Source organism: Populus trichocarpa, chromosome 5 (assembly GCF_000002775.5).
Source record: "Populus trichocarpa isolate Nisqually-1 chromosome 5, P.trichocarpa_v4.1, whole genome shotgun sequence".
Classification (NCBI taxonomy): domain Eukaryota; kingdom Viridiplantae; phylum Streptophyta; class Magnoliopsida; order Malpighiales; family Salicaceae; genus Populus; species Populus trichocarpa.
Genome location: NC_037289.2, coordinates 6656234 through 6681741, shown reverse-complemented (window position 1 = coordinate 6681741; position 25508 = coordinate 6656234). Strand labels below are relative to the sequence as shown.

General features: G+C 34.9%; 4 protein-coding genes across 5 annotated transcripts; 2 read left to right on the top strand and 2 right to left on the bottom strand.

The window, feature by feature from the left end:
* The first annotated feature begins 456 nt into the window (after positions 1-456).
* LOC7480431 (uncharacterized) lies at positions 457-7263 on the top strand. 2 transcript variants are annotated; one of them, XM_002307149.4, is made up of 9 exons: positions 460-707; positions 1246-4216; positions 4295-4375; positions 4743-4895; positions 5119-5282; positions 5413-5560; positions 5648-5770; positions 6154-6241; positions 6830-7263. In XM_002307149.4, exons 2-9 carry the CDS (start codon positions 1403-1405, stop codon positions 7021-7023), a joined length of 3765 nt encoding a protein of 1254 aa, XP_002307185.4. In that variant the 5' UTR covers positions 460-707; positions 1246-1402; the 3' UTR covers positions 7024-7263. The 2 variants fall into 2 exon arrangements, 1 of the variants encoding a protein (XP_002307185.4); XR_008059188.1 differs by lacking the exons at positions 5119-5282; positions 6154-6241; positions 6830-7263 and having other exon boundaries at positions 457-707.
* A 235-nt stretch (positions 7264-7498) lies between these two features.
* Positions 7499-9718, bottom strand: LOC7485001 (GRAS family protein RAD1). The gene has a single exon (XM_002306361.4). The coding sequence runs from the start codon at positions 9294-9296 to the stop codon at positions 7689-7691; it is 1608 nt and encodes a 535-aa protein (XP_002306397.1). The 5' UTR covers positions 9297-9718; the 3' UTR covers positions 7499-7688.
* Positions 9719-18151: 8433 nt separating this feature from the next.
* LOC7492093 (nuclear transcription factor Y subunit C-2) lies at positions 18152-21623 on the top strand. The gene is made up of 2 exons (XM_002307147.4): positions 18152-18320; positions 20528-21623. Exon 2 carries the CDS (start codon positions 20581-20583, stop codon positions 21376-21378), a length of 798 nt encoding a protein of 265 aa, XP_002307183.3. The 5' UTR covers positions 18152-18320; positions 20528-20580; the 3' UTR covers positions 21379-21623.
* A 1303-nt stretch (positions 21624-22926) lies between these two features.
* LOC7492092 (SKP1-like protein 14) lies at positions 22927-23802 on the bottom strand. Its single transcript, XM_002306360.4, has one exon. It carries the CDS (start codon positions 23666-23668, stop codon positions 23114-23116), a length of 555 nt encoding a protein of 184 aa, XP_002306396.2. The 5' UTR covers positions 23669-23802; the 3' UTR covers positions 22927-23113.
* Between the last annotated feature and the right edge of the window lie 1706 nt (positions 23803-25508).

Genomic DNA, 25508 nt, shown 5'->3' with positions numbered 1-25508 from the left:
ATAAATTTTAAAAAATAAAAATAAAAATTATTTTAATATATTTTTAATGAAAATCACTTTAAAAAACTTATACTTACATCATTCAGAAAAAAATAAAGAATAAACCCAAGATTTTGTACAAAAACTTGGCGTGATCCGATTCGCTTATAGTTTGGGATTATATGGTTAGATAATAATATAATGCTGCATTTGTTTAATATCGTCATATCGATAAATAATTCTTTATTTCTTTCCTTAGAATCACCGTGATAAAATTAAAAAATGGAAAAATACAAAGCAGCTATCATCTCTACAAAGTAGAAAAAGTAGATCGTGCCACCAAAATATTAAGAAAGTAACCGTTATTTTCGTCAAACTAATTAACAGTAGTGGCATACAAAGTAAATAAACTGGGAAAACATCAAGAATCTAGTAACTTCAAGTAGTTTGTTGACTATTTAGCACATGTAAGAGAATGTATCTGAGCAGAGAGAGAGAGAGAGAGAGAGAGAGACAAAAGGCCAATCCTTCTATTTTGTCAAAAAAATTACAAGTTTCAAATTTTTAGCACAAAAAATTCAAAAAGCAAACAAAACCCATGATGAATATGAGATAAATGTATTTGCTTTGTTGTTGTTATTTGAGCTTACAGAGAGACCCTTTACTCACTCCCTCTTGAAGCAAAAGCCAAAACTTTGAGTTAGATACCCTTTCTCCTTATATTTCAGGTATTTATGTTATAAGGCAAGTTCTTTTCTTTTCTCTTTAATTGTTTCTTTTTGGGTTTTAGTTGTTGATCTGAGAGAAATAAAGTTTTGGGTTTTTTTTGTGAATTATTTGATTTTTATTTTTGGTTTTTTTTGGGTTAGATTTTTAGCTATTCGATAATTAATTTAGAATTTTGTTGGTTGGGAATTTGGATAGTTAATTTATGCTGATATATCATATCACCACTTTCAGTTTGTGTAGTTTCTAACTTTATGAGGTGGTAGTTGAATTTTGAGTCTGGATGGGTTACTTTGTAACCACTTCTATCTGTAACTTTTTGGAGGTTTTATTGTGTTTATCTATGTTTGAAGTTCAGTTGGATTCTCCTAACTTTGATAATATTTGATGACTGCATGTGGTTTGAATGAATCCCAGTTTGTAAATTGTTTTGTTTGCCTTGCTGTGTGGATTTCTGTTCTATTACTTGTAATGTATCATTTTTCTTAAGATCTGAGGGTTCTTGACGCGTTTGCATGTGTTTGCTGTTCTTTTTTTCAGGAAATTTAGCAAATCATTGTGATCATAAACCTTGTTGTGAGCGAAGTTTGTGTGTTGGTATGTAGTTGATGGACTGATTTTGTGAGTGTTTGGTGATGGCATTGGGTTTAATCCGCTTGATTCGAGTTAAGTTGAGAAGTATTTAAATAATGTTGTGATGGAAGAGTCAGAGATATATAAACAACATCAATACAATTATGGGGATCCTAGACATGAGATATCCCAGCCTGCTTCTCAGGCATATACCTCAGACCCTTCAAGTAGCAGGAATTCCAATACAAGAGTTCCTGACCTAAATGTACCACCACCAGAAGTTAAACCTGTACGTAACTATTCCATTCAGACAGGTGAGGAGTTTGCTCTCGAATTTATGCGTGATCGGGTCATTCCTAAGAAGCCTCTCATTCCAAATGCTGTTGGCGATCCCAACTATGTGACTGGTTATCTGGAACTAAAAGGTATTTTAGGCATTAGTCATACAGGGTCTGAAAGCGGTTCAGATATTTCGATGCTAACCATGGTAGAGAGAGGTCAAAAAGACTTTGAGAGGATGGACTCATCTTTACATGAAGAGAGAAGCAACTATGGGTCAATTCAGTTGGTACCAAGAACTTCATCTGGTTATGAAAGCCATGGAGCTCCGCATGGCTATGCCTCCTCTGGAGCCTCCGATAGCTTCTCTGGGAAAATGAAAGTTCTCTGCAGCTTTGGTGGTAAAATCCTACCACGGCCAAGTGATGGACAACTGAGGTATGTTGGAGGTGAAAAGCGCATTATGTGTATTGCAAGGGACATTTCTTGGCATGAGTTTAAGCAGAAAACTTTAGCAATATATTACGAAGCTCGCGTCATAAAATATCAGCTTCCTGGTGAAGATCTTGATGCCTTGGTTTCTGTTTCATGTGACGAGGATCTGCTGAATATGATGGATGAATGGAGTGAAATTGAAGATAGAGAAGGATCACAAAAACTCAGATTGTTTCTGTTTTCAATGAGTGATTTGGAAGATGCTCAACTGGGCCTGGGCAGTGCGGAGGGTGATTCTGAGATTCAGTATGTAGTTGCTGTCAATGGCATGGACATGGGATCCAGAAGAGGATCAGCCCTGCATGGTTTGGCAAGCCCTTCAGGAAACATTGACAGGGAGACGACCAGTGTTGCATCTGCTTGGGTCAGCGCTTCACCTTTGGTTGGCACTTACCACTCTTCTCAACCTACTCTTCAAAGTTCCTCCAATGCCTACGAGACCTATCCACAATTTTATCATGACCAGATGATGGATCATAGAGACACTAAGCATTTCCCATTGCACTATCACCATCATTCCTCTAATGACTCTCCTCTTGGAGAAATCCCTTATTCAAGGCAACTTCAAGGGCATATGAATGAAGAAGCAGATTTTTACGAAGGACATCAATGTATTAGCGTTCAGATGAAGAATTCGCAGATGCCAGGGAAGGAGGTGAATCCAAAACCTGCTGGTTCAATTCAGCAAAAGATTGACTTGGGAAAAACTCATGCGATAGAGAATATTTACCCTGCTCCAGTTGATGAAGTACCAGTACCAGCTGCTGTGCCAGAAGGAGATCTAAGTACCATACCATCAAAATATGAGGGGAAATGCCAAGAACCAAAGAAGGTTTCTTCTTTTGTTGATGATGTGAATCAAGTACAGGTTCCTAGATCTCATGAAGATGATCAACACTCCACACCCAGTGGTGCATCTGGTCCAGGAAATGCTGATTCTACTTCGAATCCAGTTGACTTGAACTATCTTGAGCCATCAATACCTCCTCAGAGGGTTTATTATTCGGAGAGAATACCCCGGGGTCAAGCAGAGTTACTGAACAGGTTATCCAAGTCTGATGATTCACTTGGCTCTCAGTTGCTCATTTCTCATTCACATCCAGGCATCACCGAGAACAATCCAGTTATGGAATCAGTGGAAAATTTGCATGAGAGTAATTTGGCTGCCCACACTGAACACTTCATTTCAACTGAAAAACCATCATGTACAGACTCTCAAATCATAGATGATGGAGTCGCTCAATTTCAACAACATAAAGAGTTTTCCGATGCCATTTCTCAGATGAATAACAAGCTCCCTGATTCCGAACAGGTGTCAGATTTTGGGTTCAAGCAGGCAGTTGCTAAGAATGTTGATGAAAATGATTCTGCAAACAGGGATAGGATTCTCAAGGAAGACTTTGAGACAGATATGGCCACTGGTAATCATAGGAAACTCCCAGCTGATGTAAAGGGAGAAGTGGGATCTGGACATCTGGCTGTGCACCAAGTAACTTGTGTTGTGCAGCATAAGGATCCTACAGCTGATCTTCCAGATGACTTGGATGAGATGACAACCAGGAATGTCTCTGATGAGGACAGTCTGAGACATTTTCAGCCATTTTCTTGGACAGATAGCTCAGCTAAAGTTGTTGCAGAAGGAATACCCCCTGTCACTGTTTCAGCCACCAAGCAGGCAGAAATCCAAATCGATATAAATGATAGATTCCCTCGTGATTTCATTTCTGAAATATTCTCAAAAGGGATATTTACTGAGGACACCCCTGGTCTTAGTCCACTACACAGTGATGGAGCTGGTGTGAGTGTAAACATGGAAAATCATGAGCCGAAGCACTGGTCATATTTTCAGAAGCTGGCAAAGGAAGAGTTTGTTCAAAAAGATATTTCTCTTATTGACCAGGATCATCTAACTACTCCATCTGTGCTTACAAATGTAGATCATAAATCTTATCATTTCACACATTTGGCAGAAGGTGGAGATTCAGTGGGCCATGACTATTCCCAAATTATTTTTGGCCAAGACAATCAGAATAATTTACCTGGAATGGTAGGAGCTGATTCTACAATGATGTCTGATTTTGATCATTCCCAATTGAAGGAGACAGAAAGTATGCAGTTTGAGGCTATGATGGAGAACCTACAGTCACCAGATTCACAGTATGAGGTATCTCTTCTCAATTTTAATTTGATTTGAGAACTTATTTCCTAGCATGCCAACCGAACTTCACTCTGATGCTCATAGGATGGGAAGTTGGATAACAAGAACGATGGCCTTCCTCCTTGCGATCCTTCTCTGGGAGATTTTGATATCAATACCTTGCAGGTATGCACTGGTTACATTTACCCATCTTTATTATGATGTAAAGTTTTTCTGTCCTGTTTTTAGTGTTTGAAAGAAATTCTACTTACGCATGCTTAAAATATTAGTAGACTCAAACTTCAATCTATAATACAATATGAAAAGTAACCAAACCTAGAGAGAGGGTACAATGTGCTTTCTGATTAGTTTCCTTCTCTCCTTTCTACTTCTGTGATGCATATATGACGACCTTGCAGGAACATATGGATTTAGTGTTCCTTTCGCATGCTTGTGCCTTCCATCTTGTGCTTTAAGATTAGTTCAATTTACTTTTTTACTGAAAATAACATCCACTTTATTCTTTTTTACTCTCTTCCGGGTGATATAACAGGTAATAAAAAATGAAGATCTTGAAGAGCAGAAAGAATTGGGTTCTGGCACTTTTGGAACTGTGTATCATGGAAAGTGGAGGGGCACTGATGTTGCCATTAAGAGGCTAAAGAAGATCTGTTTCACAGGTCGATCGTCAGAGCAAGAGAGACTGGTAACTTTTGCTCAACTCTTGATATGCATTTCCAAATTTTTTTCCTAAAAATAATTATGTGCTATTTTATCCTGTAGCCTTCATTGATTTATAGAAAAAAGAGGAGGCCAATTCAATAAGTCTTCATTAGTATTCAACAAGTACATTGGCTTCTAGTTTCCTTATCTTCTTATATGCTTTCTTAGCTTGATGTTAAATAATCTATTTTCACTGGCTTCATCAGACCTTGGAGTTTTGGCGGGAAGCTGGCATCCTTTCAAAGCTCCACCATCCAAATGTTGTTGCATTTTATGGTGTAGTTCAAGATGGACATGGGGGGACATTAGCTACTGTAACAGAGTACATGGTTGATGGTTCTCTTAGAAATGTTTTACTTCGCAAGGATAGGCATGTTGTGCACTCTTGCATTTCTCTGAATTCCAGTTTGGCATATTCCTGCTAATTTGCAATTTCATGCACAGGCAGTTGATTGTTTTGTCTTCTCCTGTTTATTATTTCATTAAATATTAACTTGCAGGTATCTAGATCGTCGCAAGAGACTTCTCATAGCTATGGATGCTGCGTTTGGAATGGAATATCTGCATTCGAAGAATATTGTACATTTTGATTTGAAATGTGACAACTTGCTTGTGAACTTGAAAGATCCCCAACGACCAATCTGCAAGGTAAGTTCTAGAAGTATGAACAAAAAACTGATTGCATCGAACGACTGAGTTCTTATTATAAAACATTCTTATGAATGGATGTTCCAGGTTGGTGATTTTGGCCTGTCAAAAATCAAACGAAATACTTTGGTTTCTGGAGGTGTAAGGGGAACTCTACCATGGATGGCCCCCGAGCTTCTAAATGGAAGCAGTAATAAGGTTTCAGAAAAGGTAAAGGCTTCCATCTTGAAATTACCTCTGTCAATGACATGAAAAAGATTGTAATGTTGTAGAGTTGATATAGATTTTTGTCCCATGTACACCTCGGCTAAGTTTGTAACTGACATGACTGAATTTTCAATTCATTTGTTGCATTTGGTGGTGGAAAACTTTATCTGAATATCTACATTTTGTTTCTTCTAGTTTGTGAAAAGTTGCTAAGCTGGTTTAGGTTTTAAAAAATTCGTCCCGCACATGTTGCCTTTTATTTGACAGATATGGAACTTGGTTCATGCAGGGGTTTATTTCTCTTCCTTCTTTTCTTTTCCCATCATTTGTAGTCCTTGTTGTTTAATGTCCCTTATGATCAGCTTCTAATCTCTAATTGATCACAGGTTGATGTTTTCTCTTTTGGAATTGTCCTTTGGGAAATTCTCACCGGTGAGGAGCCCTATGCCAACATGCACTATGGTGCAATTATAGGTATGAGTTTTGTACTCAATTCTTTTGTGTGTTGTTCATGCATGATTGTGTGCAAATGACATATATCTTCTTTGGGTTGTGCCTGTATCCTAAGATTCCAGCACCATTGTGAAACTGCAGTTACCAAAAATGCTGCTGGACTCTGCTAGTATACGATTGAATTTGTCTTTCAATTTTCATAGATTTGTTTCGCGAAATGGATGCATGCATGTGATTCATAATTATATCAGGAAGTAATGGTGGGATAATTTAAAAAGGAACAATAGGTGTTGGAAAAAAAAAATTCTTGAAAAATCATCGTTGTTGGGGTTCGTTTTTATTCTGTAATAATAGACTTGTGTTTCCTGTTCTGAACTGAGTCCGGTATAGTTCCGTAATGGTATCAAGACTTTGAAGGTTCAATGCCAATGGGCTAACTTCACTTCTAGATTACACACTAACCTCTGGAAATCAGAATAACTATGTACATTATTTGCTGCAATTGTACATTAAATCTTCTCCTCTGTCATGTCGTGTACAGTTGATGTCAGTTGCATTTATATTGTCTATGCTGTCGACATTTATGTGAGTATCTATCCTGGTGTGTAGGGGGGATTGTAAACAACACACTGAGACCAACTATTCCAAGTTATTGTGATTCTGAATGGGGAATACTAATGGAGCAGTGTTGGGCCCCAAATCCTGGAGTTAGGCCTTCCTTCACAGAAATTGCCAGTCGTTTGCGCATAATGTCAGCAGCTGCTAGCCAAGGCAAAGGACACGGAAACAAGGCATCAAAGTAGTGGTTTCACAATTTCTAGTTATCGCCTTCCCCTGATTTGTTTCATCCTAAATCGATTGCTTGAAGTCCAAAGAGAGACTTGTATCGTGTTAGAAAGGAGAAATCGGCTTCCATAATGTTTTTGAGATGGGAGTAGATTCTCTTACAATAATCTGATGAGTATTGTTTTATTCCAGTTATTCCAGAATGTTACATTGTCATTGAATTCTATACTTTGAAAAGGAATTTCAAGGTTTTTTCCCGTCTTTTGCGTCTCAAATGGGTTGTTACCGTTGGTTGTTTGTCCTGACTGATAGGCTCTGTACTTCCACATGAATCCAATGTAACCATAATGTTAGAAGCGCATGAAAGAGCAGTCAATTATTTGTGAAGAAACAGCAACTGCAATTTATAAGGTTCCAATATACGAGCTTCTGTAGATTTACACCATCACCTAATCAATCCTGAGTCTTGACTCAAAGGTACCAATCGCCATCTAAAAATGTGAACTAGAATGATCAATATTGCAATGATAACATAATTCAAGAAATTGCAAAACTTCTGTGAGAAACATGGGCTGAAATGTGCACAATCTTTTCGGGAATATCTGGATCATCATTAAAGCAGCAAATCCACTTTGTTATTTAAATGTTGATACTATATAAAGCAGCAAAACCTTGGCAGGCATTAGGAGGGAAAAAGGTTGTGCACTTGCCATGCAGATGCTAGCATGATAGGCCGGCCTTTCCATCCAAGGAGGAGACAACCCTTTTCGGTGGCTAAAGTGTAACCATCAATGCCATAAACAGAGAGCATCATTCTAGCTTGGCTCATGCATTTCAACCCCATTACTTGAAACCCTGCTCGGGATAATTGCCTTCTCCATTGATCTGCTCTTTCATGTCTCTCAATCCTGTTAGAACCTTCATAAGCTATGATATTGCAAATCTCCGTAGAAAATTGAACCTTTTCCATCTTTATCCTCTGTGGGCTATTTCTCGGAAGACTAGCTTCAAGGGAATCAAAAATGGCAGAGTAGTAATGAAGAGATTCAATAAATCTTCCAAGAAAGAAGGGACCATTGTGGTTTGCGTCTTGTTCTACCACCGTAAGCAATGTTGGATTTAATTTCTTTATTGCTTGGAGGATTGCCTTGAGGGAGCCTCTACTCTCTTTCACGAACTTGTGCAAGTGCATTATGCTATTCACAAATAATGCCTCCCCTTCTCTCAAGTTAAGATTCTCAGTAGTTAAAAGCAATGGCGAAACTGGCTCTGAAACCAAGTTAAATTCCAAACGGATGCCTAATGAGCTAGCTTCCTCGGCAAGTTCTTTCATGCTAGCTTCAAGCTCTAACAGATTATGACCATCTATCAATCCTGTGATTCGGAGTTTCGGAGGGCCTTCAGGCCTTGAAGCTAGAATTCTCATCAAAGAAGGCCACTGAAGGGCGTGCTCCATTCCTAGATCAATGATATGCAAAGAGTCCTTTTCTTGTGCTGCCTGGCATATAGCTTCATTTGCAGCCATGAAACCAAAAGCGATATAAGGAGTTGCTTGATGAAGAAGTTGAAAAGCTTCCATTTTCTCTGCCCTAACGATCAATGATCTATCCATAGCACCACCAATTGTGAATGTCCCATGTGCATTCACATTATTAAGATGTGATAATCTACATTTCAATCCCATAGCGAAGCAAAAAGAAACCCTCTGCAAAGAATCACCCCATGGACTAACTGAAGGCCAAATTTGGCTGAGCATTGTTTCTGCTAGCCGTGTGTCTCTGCAGCTCAAAGCCTCAGCACAAGCCAACAACAAGTGGACCAAATGAAGGCCTTGATCTACACCCTGAGTCATGTCTTCCACTCTAGGCTCCATATCAGAAACAGCTTCAAGATCTTCGAAAGAGCTGCTCATCTCCAATTCATCACCTTCTATATTCATCTTTGGAACGTCTTGAAAAACATCATTCACCATGGAAAATGCCTCTATATGATCATCTTGGAGGTGATTGAAATCCTGGTCCTTCTCAAAGGACTTGTCATCCTTGTTACCGTCTTGATCCACGTTAATAAAGCTATCAACCAATTCATCCACCTCAGAATCAGCTAAGTGAGGAGGGCTAGTGCTGTCATCATCAGGAGAAAGAAGTTCAATCTCACTGAATGTGATTTCCTCCCAGCACTCTTCTCCTTGTTCCAGCTCCATTCTAGCAGGACAAAACCTTCTAATGGCAAGGTCATGGTTGAGACTCTCGTGCATGGAGAAGGAGAGCCAGTCATTCATGCCTTCCATTGCTTCTTGAAGGAGCTCAGGTGAAGGGAATGATATGGCTAAGAGTTAGACCGACTTTGGAGGCTAAAGGGAAAACATAAATACGGTGGATCCTAATTCTCTAAACTATATGTTGAATAAATAGATATCTTAAGATCTAATGACAGGATGATGGGTTTTTTTTTTTTTTTGTTCCATCAAAAACTGAGCCGCAAGAGAAAGCGACAAGAGTATTGACTACACAAAAGTTAGGAGATCAACTGCCAACAGAAAAGGAGTGCATGGCTTATGAGGCCACGTTGAAAATCAATGATAGGAAACGAGGAAGCCGGTTCGGCAGATGCTATTGATCACGAAGTTAAAGCTGTTAACTCCTCAAGTTTGGCTTTAGTAGCAAGTGAGCCTATTAACCCTATTCAACAGAAGGGAGAAAAAGGAAGAAGCTAGCGCGCGGCTGTGTACACAAGTAAAATATAATATAATATAATATAATATAATTCAGCTTCGTAAATCAACATCACCGAAGATTATTGCTGTATGAAAGGGGGAGTTGTTTGTCATAAATTAAAGAATCCAATGGAATTCGGTGAGGATGAAAGAAAGGGACGTTGGGAGGAGCTGCGCGACAACCTGCATTGAATTTTATCGTTAGGTATGAAATGAAAAATATGGAAGGGACCGATGACTTTTCTACAATTTGCTTTGCATTGCTGGCCTTGAAGAAAGCAACACCTTTTGTGGAGGGGCCGGTCGCCCCAATGAGGATTGGAGCTCTTTTCTTGCATGGCTGTCATGTTTGTCACCTCTCACAAGTCTCTCTGGACGGCCAACAAACAGTGAGACATTACAAGGTGGTTTTAAATCTTTTTCATTATTTTTTCAGTTCATAAAGCTGTGTCTTGTTTTAACTTTTGTTTGCTTTTCGATACCATTTAATTCAGATAATTTTTTATTTTTTTTTAAATTAGTAAAGTAATTTAAAAGTTTTGGCAGGACAAAACCATTTGAAATTTTTTTTAAAAAAATTACACACTTTTATTTTTTCGTGCTTCAACAAACAACATATCATAAAATTTAAATGTTTTATATATCTAAGAATATACAAACATGAGAATTTTTTTTCTCTTTTCAAACTAACATTCTCAGCTTTTATCTTTTTAAAAACCCCATCAAAAATACCCGTGATTTCCCCTTTAAAACACCTAAAAATTTAAGATTTCAATCACTAGAAAGTTATATTATTTAAGTATTTGAGATTAATTTTACATGTATATATGTTTTTTTATTTGCATAATTTCTAGACATAATTATGATTATGAAATGTGAGAATTTATTAAGTTTAATTATTGTAGTTCTTTGCAAGTTTTTTTTTTAATGAGATAAAATTTTAAGTATAGTTTCTACATAGAAAAATTAAAAAATTTAAAATTAGAATTATTTTTTTTAGATTTGTATAATACAAATTAATCTAATAAATTTTGTTAAAATTAAAAAAAAAATTAACTCTCTAAAATCATGAACTAAATTAAATTTCATATTAACAAACTAAATAATAAATAACCATTTTTTATTAGATTTGTATAAGAAAAAAAATGTTATTATATGGATTTCATCATTTGAACACCAAGCAACAAAACAACACGAGGCTACTTGCTCTAATTAAACTCAAGATGGTGTGGACCACATAAAGTTGCAATTCATTTGGGCCGCAAGTAAATGCCGTGAGAAACTAGGTATGCCGAACCTTGATTACAATTGGTTAATGTTAGGTTCGAGATTGAGGCAGAAAGTGTGGCGGCAAATGATAGAAGCTTCTTCCAGGAAATAGGTGAGGTTTGGTCAGAAAACTTGCTCCTCAATGTATATATTAAGTTGAATGCGGATGCTAAAAAAGATCTATACACACGAACACGAATCTCTTTTCTTTTTTTTATAATGAAGATCTATTAAGAAAGGCCATCAAGAAATTTGCGGAAAGTGTTATGTGTTAATGTGTTCCTAAGAAGCGTAGCGTAATGGTAAAAGACTTGAGATCTGCACAACAGGTCTCGAGTTCGAGTCAAGACGTGCATTTCTTGTAAAAACTTGGGACAACCGGGGTTGTACTCGCTCACCTGAACCTATAAAATGCGCTTTCCAGGGATGGAATTTTCTCAAATCCAAAAAAAAAAAGTTATGTGTTCATGCGTGTGTGTCTACACACACATACAGTAAAGTTACATGATTGAAAAATTATAGCTAGGTCAAAAATTCACTTTGTCCATGAATACTCGTTTTGCAAGATCGTCAGCCACAGCATTCTTCTCTATTAACTGTGCTGAGACTGATAGAATGCAGCCTTGAGATTCTATACTAGATGGGTTACCGCATGCTAGATAGGTTACCCGCGCTATGTTGTGAGCCACCTTTGAATGCGCAAATAAAACAACTTCAGCCATGGATGAGCAGGATAAAAAATCTCTTCAACCGCTGTTCCGTGTCTTAATTTCACGTTTAACTTGAGAATATAACAGTAGAAGGCATAGCGAAGACTGGTTTTTGCTTTCCTCACGAGTTCATGTGACACTGTAAATCATCAATTCCTTGCATTTGGGTAGATGGTTGCTAGTTATAGGTTATCCACTGGGCAACTAGAGCAACGTGGATTATTTTGATAAAGTCGTAAATCATATTATATTTATAAAAAAATAAAATAAAAATTAAATATAAAAATTAAATTTTCAACCATTTTAATATTAAAAAAATAAAAACAACAAAAATAATTTTTTAAAAATATATAAAAAAAACACGTGTTCAAATTAAAAAAAAAACCAATATAAAAGATATTATAGCAACCCATGATAATATATAAGGAAAGTGACAGTGATTTTCCGGTATGCTTTAACTTTTCTTTTAATGTGAATAGCAAATATATATGGTATACCTGACGAATAAGCGAGAAGCAAGCAAATTCCTTCTGTTAAAGCTCTATTATTGTTGTCTTTGCATAACTTCTTGAAAGAGAAATCATCTTGAAGAAGACAAACAGAAAAGAAATAGTAAAAGAGGCATGTAGTAGTAATCATGAAGAGAGCAAGCAATAACTGAAGAGATAGTGAAAGGAGACTGTTCTATCTTTAAGCTTCCATCCAACAAAACTCCATGTAATGTAGCAGCTGTGTATTTGCCTTGTACAATACATACATCCTTCGTCATAAACCACAAGTGCTGTGTCACACCTTAGGGAGACATTCTGCATGATAAAAGCAGTCTCCTTCATCTTTTTCATGAACTGTAGCATCCAAAACAAATTATCCATGTCAACATATGGTAAGAAATGTATGATTCCTTGCTATCAAATTCAATTCTCAAGCACAGGGTGCCTTTCTTCCCAAACAGCTAACACTTCAAGTGTTCTTCAAAACTTTTCATTAGAATATCACTTATGTTTCGTATCTTAATTTCACATGTAACTTGAGGATATATCAGTAGAGAAGGCATGGCATCATACTGATTTTTTCTTTCCCTGTGAGTTCATATGACACTGTAAATTATCAAATTCTGGAAATATCCACTTTATAAGTTAAAAGAATACTAAGAATCGATGTTTATAAACAAAATTACACACTCAACTACTGCATCGTTTTTCTTGTATATAACTGCATAAACAGCACTGGGTATGCAAAACGATATGTAAAAAGACTCTGGCTTTTTTGTTTTGATCATATACATCAACACCTTTTCTTCAATTTATTTCAACTCATATAATTTTTCTTTATTTATTTCCAATTATGTGATGCGACTGATGGTTATCTTTCTTCTTTCAAGAATAGTGATTAATCTCAAGGAAGCGATGGGGAAGAAATTCTTTTGTCAATAAGGAGAACGTCCCAAAAGACACTCAACAAATATCCAAAGATTTGTTGAAAAAAGGGGTGAAAAACTTGAAGTTTCAGATTTTTTTCACTCTTTTTTATCTTATTTTTAATGTTTTCATTCCTTTTAATGCTTTGATTTTCCTCTTAAATCTAGAGTTTAAATTCATATTATTGAGATATGTGTGAGTTTTATATTATTTGGTTTAAAAACCTTGATTTAGAAGTGCATCTAAATTCAGGTGGTGTTTTTGAAATCTTGGGAGATATATTGCATAAATTCTAGTTGTATAAGTGAGAAGCAACAAAGTTTTAAGAACAAAGGATTCATTCTTGACAACAACAACATTAAGATTTATTACTTTAAAGTGCTTTAACAAAAAAGTAATTTTCTTATTTTAATTTAAGCATGGTTGATTTAATCATCTTTTTTTTAGAGTTTATAGATTTAAACATGTATAAACTTTAGTTTTTTCTAAGACGTCTTTTGTTTAGCATGTCTTTGAGATGATAAACAACCAATCCATACTAATTATTTTTTAACTACATTCTTGTATGATAAACTAAACATATTTGCATCTCACTTAATTATACAACTTAACCAAGTAATTATTGTTTAGCTTATCATGTTAAAAAAATAATTATATAGATTATTGTTAATTAAAAGATTCTAGCATCTTTAAAATTTAGATTATAAATTAACTTTTATTTAATTTGTTATATTCTCACATATAGATTTATTTCAATACTATATGTTTTATTATATAACCTTTTGTTTTGTTTATAGCTTTATTTTTTTATTTAATTTTATAAGGTTATTATAAATCTTTGTTTTAAAGTTATAATTTATCTTCTAAAATCATAATTCATGCAATTTATTTGAATCTCTTTGAGTTATTGGATGATATATATTTCATGAACTAAGCTTTTATAAACCATGTTTATGTCTTTATTTAGTTTATACATGTTACTTATAAACTTGTTGGTATAATCATGCATTTTGTCTTTCTTGTTTAACCATAATGTTTTGACATGATGTATGTTTAATTTGAACTAAAATAAACAAAAGTTTTTATTTTTTATCTTATATAAATTAAATATTTTTGTTTATCAAGTTTCTTTATTTCAAACTTTATATTATTTTACTTTCTTGTTGTAGAGCTAAAATATTTATTTATAAATATTATTGGCTATTATTTTTTATAATTTATATCATGTTTTTAACTCAAAAATTGATTTTTCCAACTAATATTTCTTTAGCAAGTACTACTTCAATAGTAAGGATTTCACCATCACCTTTTGTGGTGCATAGTGAGAAATCTAAAAAGTTCAATGGATTGAACTTTAAATGATAATAACATAAAATGTTGATTTATATATATATCCACCTCGAACTTGGTTAAGTTCTTGTAGGGAAAATATTAAAGTTGGCAAATAATGAATTTAATTTCATTATTATGGTAGCTTAGGACATATGAAATCGTATTGATTTTATGCGCTAAAAAAATTCATTTTAAATAGATTAAATAATACACAATATGATGTATATAGTTCAATTAAGAGTGTAAAAAAAACACTTTGAAAAACTTTTAACAAAAAGTTCATTATTCAAGAGAAGCTCTTGAAATGTTTAAACATAAAAGAACGAAGTTGAAAATCAACTTAACAAAAAGATAAATGTAATAAAAAGTGATAGGGATGACAAATACAAATAACCATTTGGTGAATTCTATTCCTAAAATGATATTATCCACTATTAGATGGAGAACTATATGATACTATTGTTTTGATTTAAATAAAAGACTGAATAGTTCAAGACACTGCGTTCACTATTTAGTCAAGTAAATCTGATAGTATTTTACTAAGGAACGTTCAAAACCAAAAGTTATGTATTATGATGTAGTAATCTACAAAATCATATATAATTTTTAAAACAATAATAAATTCATATATAATTGATAAGCATACACTACCCTGAACATCTATAATCAGTAAGAAATCACATAAAGCTCGTTATTTTAACTCAAAACTAATGTAAAAACTATTTATAGAATTTTATATAATTATTGGCTATTTTTATATACGGTGAGAGTTCTAGATATAATCATGAACCAAGTATAGTTATTAAACCCAAACCGACCCGATGGTTGGACCGGTTCAGGTAAGGTGAAAGACCAGCAAGAGCAAAAAAACGATCAACCTTGGTTGACTTGCCGGGTCGACTCGGTAGAGACCTATTTTTTTTTCAAATGTGTTTTTTCTCCTAGCCAAAAACCTCTCTTTAATAACTATGTAACCTTGTATATAACTCGGGATCTGGTCCCTTAATCGGATCAACCCAGGATCGGGTTTGATAACAATATAGAACTGGTTTCTAGCCGGGCTTATATATAAGTCTTGTTGCTTGACTTGTGCCGGTGACTGTCAAGTCAGGTTTTCAGGCCGGTCCCATGAAAAAACACAAGCAAGATGAAAAGCACGTGCTTTGTGGGTGTCGGATCTCTTTATCTTCAAAACAAATCATCACAATTCTGAAATTTTATAGTGAACACCACGGGGTTTTCCTCCATGTTCTCTATTGCTAAAATATCAAAGTGAAGAGCACGCACTCGATTACTAATGTAACAAAGCAGAGCGCCTTTTATGATCCTGGAAATTTTGTGAGTAGAAAATGGAGCTCTCTTTTTTAGTAAGATGATATAACAAAAGATGAAGAAAACAAAAACAGGAAAATAAGAATTGGAGATATAGGCTTCCAAGAAAAGAAGAAGAAGAAGAAGAAGAAGAAGAAGAAAATAAGTCATTTTGTGAAAAGAGATGAGCCGCGGCAGTTTATAAAGATGATGGAATTACATAAAACTAGTTATTTTATTCGTGTGTTTCGTGGCGGATTGAATAATATATTTTTTTAAGTAAATATGCAAACTTTTCAATAAAAATCTAAATTAAAAATTAAAAAACTTATGTATATATTTAATTAAATAAATCAAGAATTATTCATATCAATAAATAAATAAATAAAAGTGTTAACGTGTCTATTTGAATTACCTAGCTGTTGGTCGAATAATCTTAATTCAAATCCTTCATTGGTGTTCCTAATGATCAATCAAACGATCAACTAGTTTGATTAATTAATTTTGTTATTCTTTATGTCAATTGAATCATTTAGTAATTCTAAAAGGTCAATGGATTTGTATAGCATATCATATAACAATTTAGTTTTTTTTTTAATTAATTCTTCATCCAATCATTTATTTCATTATATATCATAATTAAACACTAATTTCATGTCAATTTGGATAAAAATTTCAGAATTATTCATATTAATTTGCCCAAAATACCCATTCAAAGAGAAGTATATGTTTTCTTCAATTTTTTCACAATTCACTCATTGCTCATTCCTAATCCATGCCCAAAAACATGATTCTTAACCAGGAATACAAATTGTCTTGCCTCAAAATTTTAATAGATAAAACTTCATTTTAGATAATTTAATATATATATACATTTACTTATTTATTTTATTCCATTATATTTTTAGATTTTGTTTACATTTTTTTTTGTTTTTTAGCAAGCGTTTTTTTTCTGCAGGTCATTATAATTTATTTTTTAATTCTATTCGTTTATTATCGTTGTCCTTTTGTAATCATATGATTTAGTGAAACCATATCCTTTAAAACACTCTAGCAATATGTGAATATCCTTTTTTTTATATTTTTTTTTATCCAGCACATTACATAGTGCAAATTACTTATCTAATATCCACTTATAATAGTATATTTTCAAATAAATTTTTGAATATTTGACTGACTAATTTAAGGTCACGTGAGGTGGAATTTGGGTCTTTTACCATTCTAACACATCTTGATAAAAAGTTTTGAAAAAATGATACAGGTTAGAAAAGCATTGGGAAAATAAAATGCATGTTCACAATCATTATTTAAATAATGGTTATTTTAAAATTTATATCTCGCTTAAATTAATTAACATATACAAAAGTAATTTTATAAATATTCAATAACCAAGATAATATTCAAGATTTGTAAGAAAAAGAGAGGAGATGAGCTAATATAGAAGGAAAGAAAATGAAATAATAGGTTACTAGAGATATACTGGAGCTTTGCTTTTGACACATCCAGTATCTTTAGAAAATCTCGATGAGATGATTGTAACCATACATCAAACGATATCGTAATTGATTAGGGTTTCTGTTCGGGGTTGATTTAGGGTTAATTGCGATCTCGTTTAGTTGTTTTTTAATGTATAGTTAGAATCATTTCTTCGATATCTTTCTAATAGTATTAAGTGCGTAAAAAACAGAACTTTGATGTGTTTACAATAACCTATTTTTATTTTTTTTTATTTATTTCTCATGTGACATTATTTATCTCATCTTTTTTTTTATTAAATCTTGAGTCTCGTTTTTTAGTCAATGAATTTTTATAAATTTTAGGTTGATTTTTATTTAGATTAATTAATTTACTTTTGATTTTAACTAAATAACAAATATTACCGATATTAAGCGAATGCTCCTTTTTTAGTTTAACGTGGGTGTCCGGGCCAGCTTGCGCGCACCTCGACTAATCCCACGGGCTCTGAAGTTAACGACCACGTAAGCCTCCAGTAGCCATCATATGAGCAACCATAAGACTTAAACCTGAAACCACAGAGAAAACAAATTTTTTAATTCCAAATTCTTACCACTGAGCCATCACCATCATATCATATGAGCAACATAGCGAATCCTCCTTCTTACCACGTGAAGAGACATTATGAGGCACTAGTCGGTCATCTTCTTCCCTTCCAGGCTTCCACCACTAATTGGCACGCGCTCTCCGCGTGACGTTACACAGAAAATTTCCCTGAACACCCTCACAATTTCTTATTATTACGAAAATACCATGACAACGTGCTCTGTCTGTTTCTCAAACGTCACAGTAATTCACTTGAGCACCTCTCACTTATGAAACACTCACTAATATTCAGCCACGTGTGATCTTAAAAAGCCCTCTGTGATAGTCAGAACTCTCATTGACGAACACGTGGCTCAACATTCAGACTCTTAGAAGTCTCTCTTTCTACACTTTCAAAAGCTCCCTCCTTTTTAACTTCACTCCCTTTCTCTCTCTAAAAAAACCCCTCTCATAGGTTTTTGATCTCTCAAAGAAGATTCAGCTAACAGATTTGATGGGTATGTTCTTGTTAAGATTTTAATTAATGGTTTCTTTTTATTTATCTTGAATTGCTGATTTTTCTGGCATAAGTTTGTGCTGTATCTAAGTTTCTGCTTGGTTGGTGAGTAAAGTTGAGAAATTTGAAAGGAAAGTTTCGATTTTTAGTATGTTTTGTATTTCTAACAGAGCGTAAAGTTTCTGTCTTTTATTGCATTTTCTTTCACTTTCTATGCTGCCAAACAATTAACAGTATGACATGCATGAGTTTTTTCTTTTTTTAGTTCCAAGTAAGTGGTGAGTATTCCTTGATTGTTGATGATTTAGTGGTGAAAAATTGAAGGGATATTTTTGATTTGTCTAGTGAATCTTAAGCAAGTGTGTTGGTTGAGATTCTTTGATGAATGAGGTTGATGTGTTTGGTTTTTGTTGATTTTCTGGAATTCTTCCTTCTTCGGAGTTGTTCTGATATGTTTATGTGTTTGGTTCAGTCCATGCATGTGTCGTGCTTGTGTTAATTTCCCAACTTATGATGTATGAATGAGGTTTGAGGTGTTTTAAGAGAAAGTAAAATTGTTGATTTAACCGAATCAGAGGTCATTGAAGTTATGTCTGTCTTGATCGGAGTTGCAATTTCTTTCTTTTACATATTTAGATATTCAGAATTTTCAAGTTTTCAGTTTCTCTGTATTGCGAGACTTGTACAAAATTTATTTTGTTAGATGGCATGCATTATTTTTGGTCTTATCATGATTTATTTTGTTGTTTGGTTGCATGCATCTTTATGGGGCCATTGTTTGCTGCAATGGTAGAAGTCATGAATTTGCAAATGTTATGGTTCAATTTCTTAGAGCAGTCACTTCATGCAAAAATGCTGAAGGGTAAGACTCAATTTCCTCACTAGGATCTCATTTTTTCATGGAACAGTAGCTGGGTGATGGCCTTTGATATACTGTGTCTACATATTTCATCAGTAAAAGGGAATAGCTCGCCCTAGATAATGATTTAGTAGGGGGGTAAGGATTTGGATGAACCCCAAAATTGAGAGGGCAGCAAAAAGTGCATATGTTGTTGAATTTTTTCCATGTATTGATGCACAATCCAAGGTAAAAGTCTGGGGGTGTACTTGTCTTGAAATCTAATGAAGTAAACATGACAACACAAGGCTCGACATTCTTTAAGGTAGTGCAAAAGTGATAGGATTTGAAATTATATTACGCAGAGAGACCTGGCATCAAAACATTTATATTTATGATAATAGAGGAAGCCATTGATTGATTTTATTAAGAAAACCTAATTTTAAGTAAAGGTGTCTTATCATGAGCAAACTTTTCTGGATGATTTATATATGTCACAGCAGTGAAGCTAGAAAAAAAATGGTTACGCTGTTACAATTAAACTTGGAGGGTACACCACCAAACTGTATGCTCATGTATTCCAAAGTGAGGTACTACTCTCATACATGTATTGAAGTTTAAGATGAATGTTGATTCCTGGACACTTGTAGGTAATTGGATGGATGATTTAGTTAATTAAGGATTGGAACTGGGTTTGTAATGCTACTAACCACCCTTAGGAGAAGGTTCTATATCATGTGTATTCATTAGCTCAACTATCTAGCAGTATACTAGATATAGAATAGTGAAACAAGCAAAGAAGGATGAATGACTTGCTTATAGTCTTATTGCCCACATACATATGCACACAAATCTGTGGTGCAAAAGCATAACCAGATATGTTCAGTGGCAAGGATGGATGGATGCGTGCACCATCAGAAGACAAATGATGGATAGGGAATCCAAATAATTTGTCTACGTCAGGTTGTTGTGCCATAGAATCATTTACTGTGAGTCGCCAATTTCTGTGCAAGGAGAGAGAACCTGTATGATCAATTAATAATGTGGTATCATATTCCTGTTGGAAGTTTGAGGAGATCCAATCTGAATATGAAATTTGTCATTATTAAGATTTACTTATTTCACCGATTATGAGATTGACTCTTAGGGATGTTATTAATCTAATCACTTCTGTTTTTCCTTCATTTCTGTAAAAAATTAGACATTTTGAAATATTTTAAATGGGCTTCAGATTCTGTTGGCGGGCTGTCTGATCGCAGGAATTATGTTTTAGAAGTTAAACCTTTTCTGACATTTTTTGGCTTCTCGTCAACATTTCTGAGTTTGTGATTAGTCCTGAGTATGTATTCTTTTTCGTTTTGCCTTTATAGTATTCTGACGAGAGATACCTAGAAAGAGGGCAAAAGAAACTCTACAAGCAACCATGGACCAATCAGAACAAACTCAACAGCAACAGTCCCAGCAGCAGCAGCAGCAACCAGTAATGGGAGTAGCAGCTAGTGCAGGTCAGGTGGCCTATGCCTCTACTCCCTACCAAACTGCTCCAATGGTGGCTTCTGGGACTCCTTCCATAGCCATTCCCTCCCAAACTCAGCCTCCAGCCACCTTCTCTAATTCACCCCACCAGCTTACCTACCAGCAAGCCCAACATTTCCACCACCAACAGCAGCAACAGCAGCTTCAGATGTTCTGGACTAACCAAATGCATGAAATTGAACAAACAACTGACTTCAAGAACCATAGCCTTCCACTTGCTCGGATTAAGAAGATAATGAAAGCTGATGAAGATGTACGAATGATTTCAGCAGAGGCTCCTGTTATTTTTGCCAAAGCATGTGAAATGTTCATCTTGGAGCTCACTCTGCGCTCTTGGATCCACACAGAAGAGAACAAAAGGAGGACACTACAAAAGAATGATATTGCAGCTGCAATTTCCAGGACTGATGTTTTTGATTTCTTGGTTGATATTATTCCAAGAGATGAGTTGAAAGAGGAGGGTCTTGGGGTCACTAAATCAACTATTCCTGTTGTTGGCTCTCCAGCTGATCTTCCTTACTATTATGTTCCTCAACATCCTGTGGGACCTCCAGGGATGATCATGGGAAATCCAGTTGATCAAGCAGCTACCTATGGAGCCCAGCAGCCACGACCTCCAATGGCATTCATGCCATGGCCACAACCTCAACCACAACAACCTCAACAACGGCAAAGCGACACCTGATCAGAACATCCAGGAAATGTGGCAGGAGTGTAGCTGCTGTCTGATTGTGAAGTAGTGTCTTGAATCTTTAGTGAAGGGATTAAGCTCAGCACCAGTCGTCTTTGTGAAACCAAAACTGAGTTGTTTATGATAATCAACATGTGATCGTTTATATGCGCTTGTTTGCACTCTTGAAAAATCCTGATGGTTTTATGGATCTTAGCATCTTTGGTGGTTTATGCTTAAAGAGAAGGATGTTGATAAAAGAGTATTAGAAGTTAAGTGACCTTTTATTTGTTGTTTGCCTAAAAGATCGTTAGTCATAAATCGCAAGCTTCATGGTAATCCCCGGTAATCATTATCATAAACCTTTGCTTCGTTATGGTTTGCAGCTATCGGGTGTTTAGATTTTCTGCGATTTAGAAAGAATGTAGTTTTGTTTATATATACACACACCAAAACCAGGCGTTCCATTCTTCCTTCAATTGGAAGCTTCAATGTGATTCTTGGCTGCATAGAAGGCAAGAGTGAGTTTACTTCAACAAGTTGCAGTCAGATTGCCACAAAACTGACACTACTTCTAAGCAATCAAGAGTTTTAGTCCCTTTTCTGCCAAGGATGGTGGTGACTGCTGTGATTGCAAAACCCAGCCAACTGAACTTAACTGGTCAAGCACATGGCACTTTGCATAACCAGCCTGTTCAATAAATTTGACAAGGCCCAGATAATACAGAATCAGAAGGAAAAAAACCTAGTCCGTCATTTTCCTTCTATCAACAATAATCTCTGGCCCTGCTCCTCCTTTTCATACGTTTTTGCGTCTCTACAACATCAACTTAACAGGAGGAAAAGGTCATCATTTTCAGCAAAACTTCTCGAGGATTAGTTTTCTCCTTGAGAAGACTTGTGCGTGGCCACTAAGCAGGTTTACCAGAAAATACAAAGGTAAATTTAGCAGTTACAAACTCTAATCCCATTGGGTTGACAATTAACACTGAACAGTTACAAAACTTTGTGCATCCAAATCCTATTTGCATTCAGTAAAAACAGTGTCTCAAAACGAGGGGACAGAAAAAGGATTAATGAGGTGAAAACAGCTATAAAACAAAACCTTAATTCAATCGATTAGTGTGCCAAGACAAGACCCTTCATCAATTCAAGAACTTGCACACAAAGCAAACATAAGAACCAGAAGAAAAGGGCAATGAACTGTAATCCGATTCATTAACAAGCTACTCAGCAATCTATAACCCATGGCCACCAAAAAACTTCAAACTTAGACCTAACCCCATTATCAATATCACATTTAAAAACTACTGCTATTTTATATATATTCCTTTTTATGAAATTCCACCAATTTTCCCCCTAAACAATCTACACAGGCAAAACCCTAAAAAATAAAATTACCATCAAGCCCGATTGGAGCTCTGATCAACCATAGAAACTAAGAAGTTGAAAACCATTATTCCATCATTCATCTAGTCCCATTGACAAAGGAAAAAGAAAAAAAGGCTCAACAAGATCATAGCCAAAAGTGTCAAAATGAAAACCCATATACGAAAAACACCGTTAATCAAAAACAAAATCCTAATCCATTCCATTAAAAGCACCAATATCACACATCTCCGTTCCATACTTATTTTTCTCTAAAACCCTGCATATACAAATAAAACCAAAAACCCTAATGAAAATGAAAATTGTTCAAAACAAGTCTAAATATTTGATCTTTTTTCATAAAGAAGCAAACTCCGATTGATTAGTCCTCATCAACACCTTCATAAGCCCAAGCATGTTCTTGACGAAGCGCAGCCTCTTCTTCAGCAGTAAAATCGTTGTCAATCCCAAAGAAGCTTCTCACATATTCAACACTCTTGTTCTCAATCCTATCAGCAACAGCCTGGTTAAGCACATCAAGCAAATCTTTAATCTCCAAATAGTTAGCCACCGGAATCATATCCACCAGATCTTTGTCACTCTTTTCTTTAAGAAACTCCGAATGGTACTTTTTTTTCTGTGCTTCATCTGGGTTTGCTTTAAACTTTATTTGCTCCTTGCAGAACTCTATAACTTGGGACAGTGGCTTGGCCGTCACATTAGGGAGTGGCACAGTGTCGGTCGATGACGGTGAGTCTTCAAAGAAAGATTTCACAGTCGCAAATTCCATGGCTACAGCTTCTTCTACTTCAAAGATCTGGTTATCAGAGCTTTTGAGGGTGATTTTCTTGGTGGGTTGGGCTGTTTCAGTGTCTGGTTGGGGTGAAAGCTGGGTGGTCTCGGTCGTCAGGGTGGGACTATCGATCGAGGAAGACATTGTCGATCGAGGAAGAGAATCAGAAAACACAGAACAACAAGGCAGATGAAAAATAACAAAAGCCTAGAAGGTATCTTTCTTTCTCTCTCTCTTTTTTACCTTAAGCGTGCGTTTGTCTACTAAGGGTAGAGAGCGATTTATAAGGGTTTAAGAGTGTGTAAAGTGACAGAAATGACCTCATGAATTACTTCTTGTTGGTGTTGGATTCTTATCGTAACGGAAATAAAAAGTTAAATACTAGTTTCAGTTGGACTCCGTCACATTTAATTACCCTTTTTTTCTCATTAAATTCCCTCTCTTCATTTTTTTTTTTTCTTTTTAATAGAATACAACCAGACAACTCATTCCTGCTATACAACGGCTCGAGCAAAAATTATTTTTCAATGAAAAACATTTGCTAATATTATCAGAAATTTTTAATTGTAAATAAAAAAATTAATGTGTATGTTTAATTAAATAAACTTAAAATTATATGTGCAAATAAATATTAGAAAGAAATTTTAATGTAAATCAAAAATAAAAATTAAAAAAGTTGAGAGAGAGAAACATATTAAAATATTTAATCTCGTAGCATGAAGAATTATTCAATTTTTGTTATCTAATTATATTTCAATAATATTTTATAAGAAAATTAATAATTTAAATTCTATAAAATATGAAAATACTGTTTTTTTTTAGCATTGTACTGCCTTTAACAAAAACCGAAAGTGATTAGAATAGATATTCAAAAGAATAGATAAATTAAGCATAGAAAGGCATCTCTCCAATTGAAACTTCTTTATTCTATTAATGCGAATTTTTTTGGCAATTTATTTATTTAAATATTTATTTGTTGCAGCAAAAAATTATAAGAATCATAAAAGCAAAATTTTTAAAATAATGTTTTCATTATTATGCAGCGAATATATTAAAAAAAATGTGCATAATACATAGGAAGTTTTTGGATTTTTTATGCAATCATGCGTTAATAAAAAAATTTGTAAACAAAATCCAAAAATGAAAAATAAAAAAAAAACAAAAAAAAATCATGTTGTTCGTCCCTTTTTTTCAAAACTAAAAATTAAAAGCAAACGATGTGTGATGAAGAATGGGCCTGCATACTCTTTGGGTTTTTTTTTTTTTTTTTTTGATTAACGTGGAAACTTTTTTATAGGAGATATTTGAATTATATCTTTTGGGGTCGGGATTTGTAGTTTGGTCTCAGGATGACCTGGGATGGCGGATATTTTCAGATGAAGGGATCAGACATCCCGAGTTCTTCCCTTTTTTTTTCTTGGGTGGATGGGGAAGGAGAGATCTTATCGTAGTTTTGTTCGACTCATGGAAGGAAGAGGCAGAAATGAGGTTGCTCGTCGATTGGTGCCATATATGTGCCTGTAACGTCGGTTGTATCTTAAGCCTGGAAGAATATGTCTCGCATGATGTGATGTTTCTGAATCACGAATAAAGTTTTCAGTCGTTCTGTCTTTATATAAAGATTCAGTGCAACTGAGAAGCTCTGAAATTCTTTATTTTATCTGTTATTTGAAGAACAGAATGAGCCTCGATACCGTATGAGCCTTGCTCTTCATATATCAATAGCCGAGTAAATTCCAGGGGCAAAAGAAAAAGGAACCTTGTTACTGAAACGCAACACAACCACATAGAGGTCCATTGTTTTAGCATTTGTTCAAGAATAAAAAACTCAACTCATTCAAGGTCACAAGAACTAACCACAGAGGGCACAGATGATCTTGTTTCGAGCCCTTTCCCCGACTCCATTATAAATCAGAAAACAACAGATGATAATACTTCCCTTTGATTTCTTCTCACAAAAAGAGACTCTAGTGACAGGTCTAAA